The sequence below is a fragment of the Arachis duranensis genome, chromosome 1 (assembly GCF_000817695.3).
Source record: "Arachis duranensis cultivar V14167 chromosome 1, aradu.V14167.gnm2.J7QH, whole genome shotgun sequence".
Lineage (NCBI taxonomy): Eukaryota > Viridiplantae > Streptophyta > Magnoliopsida > Fabales > Fabaceae > Arachis > Arachis duranensis.
The window spans coordinates 59,206,553-59,218,086 of NC_029772.3; the positions used below are offsets into that span (position 1 = coordinate 59,206,553).

The 11,534-nt window shown below is 34.2% G+C and overlaps 1 protein-coding gene across 1 annotated transcript; it reads right to left on the bottom strand.

The window, feature by feature from the left end:
• Positions 1 to 4,074: 4,074 nt before the first annotated feature.
• Positions 4,075 to 9,735, bottom strand: LOC107489897 (vesicle-fusing ATPase). The gene is made up of 9 exons (XM_052262962.1): positions 9,587 to 9,735; positions 9,397 to 9,516; positions 9,145 to 9,265; positions 5,899 to 5,998; positions 5,770 to 5,825; positions 5,303 to 5,368; positions 5,134 to 5,216; positions 4,774 to 4,907; positions 4,075 to 4,506 (listed from the first exon to the last, which is right to left on the bottom strand). Exons 1-9 carry the CDS (start codon positions 9,733 to 9,735, stop codon positions 4,295 to 4,297), a joined length of 1,041 nt encoding a protein of 346 aa, XP_052118922.1. The 3' UTR covers positions 4,075 to 4,294.
• Positions 9,736 to 11,534: the final 1,799 nt, after the last annotated feature.

Genomic DNA, 11,534 nt, shown 5'->3' on the forward strand with positions numbered 1-11,534 from the left:
AAATCTTATATCGTTTCGAAGCCCCGGATGTTAGCTTTCCAACCCAACTGAAACCGCATCATTTGGACCTCTGTAGCTCAAGTTATGGTCGTTTAAGTGCGAAGAGGTCGGCTTGACAGCTTTCCGGTTCTTTCATTTCTTCATGAGTTCTCCAACTTTTCATGCTTCTTTCTTCATTCCCTTGATCCAATCTTTGCCTCCTAAACCTTAAATCACTTAACAAACATATCAAGGCATCTAATGGAATCAAGGTGAATTAGATTTATCTATTTTAAGGCCTAAAAAGCATGTTTTCACTCTTAAGCACAATTAAAGGAGAATATACAAAACCATGCTATTTCATTGAATAAATGTGGGTAAAAGGTTATAAAATCCCCTAAAATCAATACAAGATAAACCGTCAAATTGGGGTTTGTCAATTGTCACGGGTCACCCCTTCATTCTGACTTAACTAAATTAAGTACGAGAGTATATCTTGGAGAAGAAGTAGGCGTGAATTGAAAGAGAAACAATAATACTTGCATTAGTTCATGATGAACAACAGAGCTCCTTACCTTAATCTATGAGGTGTAGAAACTCCACCGTAGAAAAATACATTAGAACAAAATGGTCTAGTCATGGCTGAATGACCAGCCTCCAAAAAGGATTTGAAGAACTCCCAAAAGGTCAGAGACTCCGAATACAATAGTAAAAAGTGCTATTTATACTAAACTAGTAAACTAGGTTTACAGAAAATGAGTAACTAAGTGCAGATAGTGCAGAAATCCACTTTCGGGGCCGACTTGGTGTGTGTTTGGAATGAGCTTTGAATCTTTCACGTGCATAGGCCACTCTTGGAGTTAAACGCCAGCTTGGATGCCAGTTTGGGCTTTTAACTCCAATTCTGGTGCCAGTTCCAGCGTTTTACGCCAAAAAAAGGTCTCTGTGGGTGTTTGGACGCTAATTTGGGCCATCAAATCTCGGAAAAAGTATGGACTATTATACATTACTGGAAAGCCCAAGATGTCTACTTTCTAACGTAATTAAGAGCACGCCAATTGGGCTTCTTTAGCTCCATAAAATCAACTTTGAGTGCAGGAGAGTCAGAATCCAACAGCATCTGCAGTCCTTTCTTAGCCTCTGAATCAGATTTTTGCTCAGGTCCCTCAATTTCAGCCAGAATATATCTGAAATCACAAAAAAACACACAAACTCATAGTAAAGTCCAGAAATGTGATTTTTGCATAAAAACTAATAAAAATATACTAAAAAGTAACTAAAAACTACCTAAAAACAATGCCAAAAAGCGTATAAATTATCCGTTCATCATGGGTCCAGGTTCAATTGCGCTTGAGGATGACTAGAAAGTCTTGATTGTTTGTTTTCTTTAGTTATTCTAAACACTTAGGTCGTAAAGAGATTAGACTTGCTTTTCCATATATTATTAGACTTGTTTATGTTTATGTTTATGTTTGGTGATAGATCAAAGAAATTCAATACTCCTTGGATAGGGATATTGGTGTCAACAATTATAGCAGTTGCAATGTCATTTTTTGCTGTTGGAATTTGCATCGTTTCTTTGGCTTAGGAGAAATTTTCCATCATTGAAGAGGCTTTTTGAAGTGACATTAGGAACGAAGGGTTTCATCCCAATGTGCCTTATACCTTCTTTGTTCTTGGTGTTAATTATAAAGTAATTATTATTTACAATGGAAATGGAAGGGATTTCATTATTTACAAATGTTACTTGTATTATTTAGAAAGAAAAAATAATAATTTTTAGATTAAAAAAATCAATTTAAAAGAAAAAAAGTTAAAAATTGGTTTTTTGTATGTAAAAAAATTAATGTGTAAAAATTGGTTTTTGGGTGTAAAAACTAACTTTTTGGTATAAAAACCATTTTTTAGTGTAAAAACCGATTAATTTTTTAAAATCGATTTTTATTTTAATAACCTGTTAAAAACCGGTTTTAAACTTTACTAACCGATTTTATCATATGAAACCAATTTGATTAATTAACCAATACTATATTTTTGATTAACTAAAAAATTGGTTTGATTTTTGGATTAACCAAACCATGAACACCCTAATTTCAACGAGTTCATACGTCCATATACAACAGTTATCTTTGAAGTAATATGCATAAATGAATATATTTTGATATACATTATCTATTGTTCTTCTATCTTTCAATTTATAAAGGAACATGTCTGAGGAGTATGGATTTCAGATCTTTTGTTATCTAAATTAGTATATTTATCTTTATAAAGGAACGTGTCTGTGGAGTATGGAACAATTTATAAAGGAACACTTGTTTTTGTAATGGAATTGAGGTTGTCAGCTTCTTCTGCCGCACTTGGGATGGAGACGCCCAAAGATGAGGAGATTGTTTATAATTTTTCTGTATTTGCCAATGAGAAAAAGAGAAGAAAAAAGAAAAAGAGAAAGAAAAATACAAAAAATTAACGTTTTAATAAGGGAGTTATTTGACTCAATTTAACGGTTGAACAACATTTAACATTCGGTCTGTCTTTAGTAAGCTCAATTCTTTTGAATTTTTCAGATATACTAAATAATTTATGAATATGGTCTATGTGGTGTTTAATAATAATTAACATATTTTTACATTTACCACACATATTTTTAAAATTCATCTAATGAAACCCTAATTTATTTTCCAAAAAACTCACTACACTCCCCTCTCTATCTCCCCTCTCTATCCACAGAGCCATCACCACCTACTCCACTCTTCTCTGGTCTTCGCCGTTGCCATCGCCGTCCAGCCCAACACTCACTGCCGATCTCCGCCCATCTTTTGGCGTCGTTTTTAGCCTCTCTCTCTACGTCGTTCATTCGTAGCATCCCTCTTCTCTCTTCGAGTCATTCGTTATCAGCCTTAGTGCGCTGTCGTTCTCTCGCCGCCGATCATGGCACCCGCGGGCATCGTCTTTCTCACTCCTCAACGGCGTCATCCTTAGCAGGCAACGAACAGTGGCATGGATCTCAGCAAGTTGAGCATCGTTGTCAGTGCCGTGGTGCTCCCTCTCCCCCTTCATCCTCTACTTCCAGAGTTTCAATGGAGTTTCAACCTCAGGTATAAATTTACTTTATTGATTTCATTTTTTTTATTCCTTTTATGTTCTTGTTGTATGACTATGCTTCATTGAACTCATTCAAAAGCTTTTTTGTTCTGCGTATTTTTTGTTAAGGTTTTTTGTATGAATTTGTTTCGTTGACTTTATTAAATTATTTTTTCTGTTTTGTTTATTTGGTTATTTGATTTTTTTGGGTTTTGTTTATAAGTTAAAGAATTTTGGAATTTGTTTTTATAATAATGTTTTCAATTTCTGTGTTTATGATTCTGTTCATGATGTTCTAGTTCTATTTTTATTTTATTTTTTATTTGTTATTACTGTTTGATTTTTTTGTCTATTTGAAAATTCAAAAATTAGTATTGTGATTTTGTTTGCAAATTTAATTGTCATTGGTTAGTTATCACCTCTGTTCTTCACTACAAGAAAAACACCAATTTAGGTACATTTTTAAAGTGTAGCCAAAAATGAAAAAAAATGATGCCTTAGACAAAGGCTACGCTTTTTAGGCTTTTAGATACGCTTTTGTAGGGGATGCCTATTCTAGTGTTGCCTATTCTCAAAGGCTACGCTTTTCTGTATCAAAAGCTACACTTCTAACCTTTGAGAATAGGGTACGCTTTTTAAGTGATGCTGTTCAGGACCAAAGGCTACGCTTTTTTGCACTAATGATTACCAGAATTCAAAAGAATAGGCTACATTTTTCAAGGCTATTGCATCACTTTATAAACGTAACAAATAGTATATCTATAACTACTCTATATAAGTATGGCATTTTGTCCCTCATTTTTTTAAATTTTTGTTTATATACATATATAGAAACAGAAATTTCTAATAATCTTTTTATCTAAAACCTAATATTTGGGAATATAAATTTATATATAATCTTGTATTTTTAATTAAATTAGTTAATTATTATAAAATAAAAATAAATACATAATAATACAATACAATAATCTTTAAAAAATTAAAATTATCCTTAAACAAAATATATTTATATAATGAACCAAAAATATTGGGATGATCATAATTTTGAGTATTTATACGTTTCACACTAAAATAAGCATACTCATATCAAAATATGCATGAGACCACTTAGAATTTACTACTAAAAACCTAGGAAAAACCAAAATATTATATCTTACAAAATTCATCTTTCACCCTTCTTTGGTTGCACCTCTAAAAAGTTTCAGAGTCTTGAGATATGTGGTAAATTCATCTTTCACCCTTCTTTGGTTGCACCTCTAAAGAGTTTCAGAGTCTTGAGATATGTGGTTTTGAAGTTACTGTTCCAGAATTCGATAACCTTAATATTCTCTTCCTCAACTTGCTTTATGAGATCCTCTAGACTCAGTTGTCGATTTAAAGCATATGAGACGGCACTTTTCACAACACCTTCAAGTTCTGCACCACTGTAGTTTTTTGTTCTAGCAGCTGCAAAAGATAAAGCAAACCCAGAGTAAACATTTGCTGACCTTCATAATTGAATAAGTGTGATGCTGATAATTTTATTATCCACTTTTTTTTTGGCAAAATGATAAGTAAAATCTTGACATCAGAAGTAGCTGATCTTGCTTCAAAATATTTATTAGTAAAGAATCAACCTAATCAAGATTACTTATTGATTACTTCCATCGCAGACAACAAAAACATAAATATACAAACGTATATCATCCTAAATTTGCCATAATAAACACATACGAAGCTCTTGAATATTCACATCGGGAGCAAGAAAAGAATTTTCTTTCATCTTATTAGTATGAATTTGAAGAATTTGCAATCGACCATTTTCATCAGGAAGGCTTATTTCAACCTGGACTTCCAACCGCCCTGGTCTACAAGCAAAAGAAATGGCAACAACTAAAGAGGTATGCACTACATATGCATATAGTTACTATAGGAGTTTATTATAAGAAATCAAAGCAGCAATAGATTGGATAACAATTCCAGAATACAATAAACAATAGCATATCCTTGTTGAGTGTTCATAAATTTACATTCATACTTTCCACACTAAGCATATTTAAAAAACCTACAAGAAACGAGAGAAAATTTAGAGACCTTAAGAGAGCCTCGTCAAGCATATCCTTTCTGTTGGTCATTCCAATAAGCAAAACATTATTTAGCGACTCCACACCATCTATCTGCAAACCAATCAGATTGTTTATTAGATATGCTTATGACTAGTAGAGAGGAGTTATTATTTTAATAAAAAATTATTTAAACTGACCTTAGTAAGAAGCTGGTTCACAATGCTATCATGAACTCCAATACCATCGCGAGTTGAACCTCTTGACTGCACTCACACCGAGGAGATTGTGTGACTAAATATAGATCAGAGAATTATATACAACTTTAAGCTCAATACTACAATTTGTTGGGGATAATGAAACTCGTATTAAATTAAATCTTAATATTTAAAATTCATTGTACTGCAATTTTGAGGAGTCATCAAGATAAATATATAACTTGATAAATCTGAAGAAAACTACATGAAAAAAATTTCACCTGAAGCTTTTATGACTCTAATTTAACTATCTATAAATCCCACAAAGGAGGCTCACATATTATTAGTAGCATAGAAAATCTGAAGCATTTAATATTGACACACAATGATCATGAATTAATAGTAATCAATAAATAGGCAAATAACACATTGCATTATTCATGTTAGTCCAAAGTTCAGAAATTCCATACCTTACAAATAGCATCGATTTCATCAAAGATAATTACATGCAAATCACGTTCATCCCCTGAAAATATAGCGATTAACTAATTATCAGAAAATTTAATCTTAAGTACATGCAATCTGTGTTTCTCTATCACCTCGGCTCCTCTGCTCTTGTTCAGCATCAGTAAAAAGGTCCCTTACATTCTTTTCAGTTTCACCAACAAATTTGCTCAAAACATCAAGGCCATTTACAATCTAGTACAGCCAGACAAGGAAAATTAAGATTGTACAAAATGTATTAAGCACCAAATAGTAAAAAGTTCAAGAAAGCTTATTCCAAGACAGTCACTAGTTCAGTATGAGACACAATTAGAAGTCGTCACTGCAATTAGAAAGTCCGGACAGCAATATTTCTGCAGAAAATGATCATTTTTTAAAAATCATATCTCTCAAACCACACATCGGAAAATTCTGAAATTTTAGGAGAACAATCTAGACATCTCAAGGTTTCATATAAAAGTAATTTCACTCATTTTGAGTGGCTAGATTGCTCCCAATTTTGTTCACAAAGTGCTGCCCAAAACTGCATAATTCTGCAACATATAACCTTGGGTTTTGAGAGGTTAAAAATTGATTCCAAGCTTTTCACTTACTCTAACCCTTGCATTCTAACTTTTTTTTACCTATTGTGACTTATTGGAAAGATTAAATCATCACCAAGTACTAAGGATTAATAAATCACCATTTTGGGTAACTTTTCACCTTTAAGTATACTCATGAAATCAAAAATTTCTGCATTACTCAACATAGCAATCTAGCCACAGATCACTCAAACAATTCACATATATTATCATCAATTTATTGCATCATATATAACAAATAGTGCAAATGGATCAATATTCAAATCAATCTTAAACTTTAACATCATAGTTTTCAGTTCCAAATGGATCAATATTTCAAATCAATCCTAAAATTGTTCCTGTCGGTGTTCACAGTTCCAAATGGAGACTCGATCTGAGTCATTGGCAGTTACCATTCATGGATGCATCAGATGCAACTGGATCTTAATGCTCAATCTACAGCAAATCAGCAATTCATCATCATAATAAATAACTTCAAACAAATTCACTACCACTCTCTTTCCATGTTTTTTTATTTCTTCTCCTCCGGCAAAAACCCTAGAAGTCTAAATAATTTTGAACCTGCAAAAAACCTAATTAATTCTTCAAATTCGAACTATTAACCACTCCATGACTTGTAACACCCTCACTATCAGAATGTCACGCTTCCGGCTGCGCTATTCTGATGGCAAGAAGTATTACAACGACTTTATATACTCAATATTAAAATAGGAGCCTTTGACTTGACATCGCATCACTGATTTCTTGTTAACCCGAAAATAAATACTTTATCTTAAAAAAACAAACAGGCATAAATTCATATACCAGACTTCTTACATAATAGCTTATAATGTAATATACATATAAAACATACAACTCCTATCCCTCTTATAAAAATCGTAATAACAAAAGACGAGGGAAGAAAAATTATCTAATTAATACAATATCATATAAAACAAAACGTAGTATAACTCTTCATAATGCTCCTTCATCCGATTCCTGAAAAGGTAAAGCTATAGGGGGTGAGAACCTAACCACACGGTCTCACCACGGAATTTCAGAATTGTCATAAGAAAATATTTAATAAGAAAACTGTTTTCAAGCTCAGTGATTATCATTGCCTTATGAATTCTTTTAAAAACTAATAGCTAATCGTTCAAAACCTTTTCAAAAAAAAGTGTTTAATCTTTCAGAAATCCAAAACCTTTCTTTTCTTATAAGAAAATCTCAATCAGAAACCAACCACACAATCAATCAACACAATCATCAATTCAGCACCAAAGTTCGTTTTTAAATGTAGCACACCAGGACAAACACAAGTAAGACAGACAAGGAAAGACAAGGAAAGCACAGGTTTAGGTAGCAATTACAACAAATAGTTCAGGTAGCAGTTAAGAACAATTTAACAATTAGGCAAACCAAAACAAGTTCAAACCCAAGCAAAGCATGCAAATGCATATTATGCATGCCTGTCCTATGGCTAATGAGCTCATCTGTCGGTTATCCAACCAACCCGACAAGTCCGAAAACCTTAGACTGTCCCCCGATGTGCATCCTCAAGAGCCTATGCATAGCTTTTTCTCAAATAATCAATATTGCTCAATGGGGGTTAACATTCCCGGGAATTTATAGTGCCCGGTCACCCTTACGTCGTAGAGTCAACAGAGTATCGAATTTTCAACCTAGTACACATGGTGGCAAGCCACAGTACTGTACTTTACCCAGGGAACTCGTGTCTCAGATAATTCAAATTTATAAGCCATATGGATAATTCATTCAACATTCATCGACATCTAAGTCATTCTCAATATCATCATCATTCGTCAATCCATATCTCATTTCCAAATTCATTCTAAAATCATATTTCAAAGTCAATCCTCATCATCCTTCTTCCCATTCCATTCATCAATAATCCCAATTCAAAACATAATTCTTTCTTTGATAAATAAATCAATCTTAAAACATATAAAGTTTAAGACCAAATCTTTTCAGATAATACTTTAAGCGAAACTTCCAATTTTATAAAATTTCGGTAGCATCTCCTCTAAAACTCGGACACTGTCACCCTTTTCAGGTCCCATCCAAGCATTTCCCAAACATTTCCTCAACCATTTCCAAATCTCAATCATTTTCCAAAATTCAACTAGTTCCAATATCAAATTATTTTCAAATCGAACCAATTCCAATAATAAAACTCTTTTTAAAATCAAACCAGCTTAAATATTAAATCATTTATAAAATCAGACTAACTCAAAATCAAACCGCTTTCAAAATTAATTTATTTTCATATCTCAAATTATTTCCAAAATCAATTTATTTATATTATCAAGTAAACTCCAAAACCAAGAAAATCCACTTTTCATAATAATCAAGTAAATAACATTTCAAACCGGTTTTTTTATCAACAACTATACACCACTCACGCAATCAAGCACCCAATAATCCAGTCTAAAAAACCATGATATCCACAAGACAAATATAATCATAGAAGTATATCTTTTTGCATCAATATCTATTTATAACAACTCTTTAATGTAAAATAGATTTTAAGAAAACCCCCTACCTCAATTAGTCGAAACCCACAAAGCCAAAAGCAACTAAAAATCCTTTTCTCTTGGCCCAAATTCAACGACATCGAATCCGACCATTTTCCGTAGCAGTGACAGCCATAGAAGCACCGTACACAATAGTAACTCAACCCTAAAACGTTAACGTCGCAAAATCCTGAATAAATTATAACAAATCGCTAAAAGCAAGAGTTCCAAAACAAGAAAAATGCACCGAATCAAGAGGGAAGCAAAAGTTGGAGCTGTTGCAAATCCAACAGCCATCACTGGCAAGAACGGAACCTGACAGAAATGATGGAAAGTGCAGGTGATGTAGAATAGCTATGGTGGTTGATCTGATCAGCACCGAGAGCGGAGTCCGTAATTCCAACAACAGTGGCCATGGTTACAGCAAAATGGAGAATTCAAACTCAATAAAATCAAAATAGAAATGAATTTAATGAAACTGAAAACAGAGACCGCTTACGATAAAAGACCGAAGCAGCACAGCAATAGGAGTGGTAGCCCTCTTCTCTCCAATCTGTGATTCCAGCGACCAAAGGCACGACGGTTGTTCCCCAGTGACAATCGACGGTGGCGGCTGAAGCTTCATCGATGGTGACTTGCTAGTGGCTTGAATGGCAACGGCAAGGCACGAACGGCGGCGACTGGGTGACACTGGCTCCGACGGCGCACGGGTCTCCTTCCTCCTCCTCTCTTTAATCGCATCACTCCCTCTCTCTGCGGCAGTGGCACAGCAGCAGTGACGAGCTTCAGCGGCGGCGAATCGCTGGTGACGGATCTGAGGTCGGCGAAACTCGACCATGACAGCGGCACAGCGAAGCACTAATGGCAGCGACACATCTTCCTTCAACCCGTGGACTCCCTCTCTCTCGGGTTGACGTCGACAGCGACTTGGCTGCCATGGAGCTCCTCGGACGGCGACTCGACGGCCGCAGTGACGAGATGGCGGTGGCGGCAGCAGAACACAGTCTCCTCCCTTCTTATCTCTCTCCTCCGCCAACCTTCTCTCTCTCTTGTTCCGTTTCTTTCCTTCCTTTCTTTTTTTTTTCTTTCTTTCTTTAGTTTTTCTGAGGCTGGGTTTTGGGGAAGGTTAGGGAAGGAGGATTGGTGGCGGTGAATAGAAAGAAACAAGGAAAAGAAAATTTAATGATAATGTCAAAGTAGAGAATTGATATTCAAAATTTATATAAATATATAAAAGAAAACATAGTATATGTTGTAAAATAAATAAAAGATATATAAAATAAAGATATATAAATAGAAGATTCTAGCATTAATATAATTAGATCAATAATGATTTATATATATATATAATAATATTATATGTTGTAATGTGTATATATATACAAAGATAGAAAGAAGTATTAAAAATAAAGAGAGAGAATTGCATTTATTTATTGTTACCATCTCAATATAATAAAGATGATTAATATTGTTATTAATATTATATGTAAAGAGTAATAGAAAATAGAATTTAAAATACTTATAAAATAAAAGAAGAGAAAGAATTATAGTAGAAATATAAGGAGAAGAGTATTTGATTGCAACATAAAGAGGGAATTGATTTTTTATTACTTGCTTGTGTAACATCAACGGAGGTTAACCTCCCATTTATAAGCATGTAGGATGAAAATTTTCCACCTTCATTAATATTATTCTCTCTTGAGAATGTAAATTTCATATAGGAAATGGGCATCCACGTCCCATTCCTATCACAACACTCCCCCTTGGATGACCATTTAGAATTATTGCCTCATTAAAACCTTACTAAAGGAAAACCCTGTGGGAAAAACCTTAGTGAAGGAAAAAGAGTACAATATCCTTTGTGATGGGACTGCCTCATTAAAAACCTTGTCAAGAAAAACCCAATGGGAAAAAACCTGACCAAGGAGAAAAGAGTACAGTCTCCTCCTCTTGCCGACATCATTTAATGTCTCGAAATCGACGCATCCCAATCTCATGTACCAATCTTTCAAAGGAGAATTTTGGGAGTGACTTTGTGAACAAATCTGCCAGATTGTCACTTGAGCGGATCTGTTGGATATCAATTGTCCCTTGATTTTGAAGATCATGAGTGAAGAAGAATTTGGGAGAAATATGCTTTGTTCTATCACCTTTGATGTATCCACCCTTAAGTTGAGCAATGCATGCTGTATTATCTTCAAACAGGACAGTTGGAGCTATCTTATGATCAATCAGCCACATGATGACAGAATATATTGAATCAGACTCCTCAGCCAAAAACACTCGCGACTAGCTTCATGAATCGCCAGTATTTCAGCATGATTAGAGGATGTTGCAGCAATCATCTGTTTCGTGGACCTCCAAGATATAGCTGTACCACCATATGTGAACAGGTATCCTGTTTGAGATCTCCCTTTATGTGGATCAGACAAGTATCCGGCATCTGCATAGCCAACTAGTTATGACTTGGATCCATAGGGATAAAACAATCCTATATCAATCGTCCCATGAAGATATCGAAAGATTTGTTTGATTCCACTCCAATGTCTTCTGGTTGGAGAGGAACTATATCTTGCTAGTAAATTCACCGCGAATGATATGTCAGGTCGCGTATTATTAGCAAGATACATTAGCGCT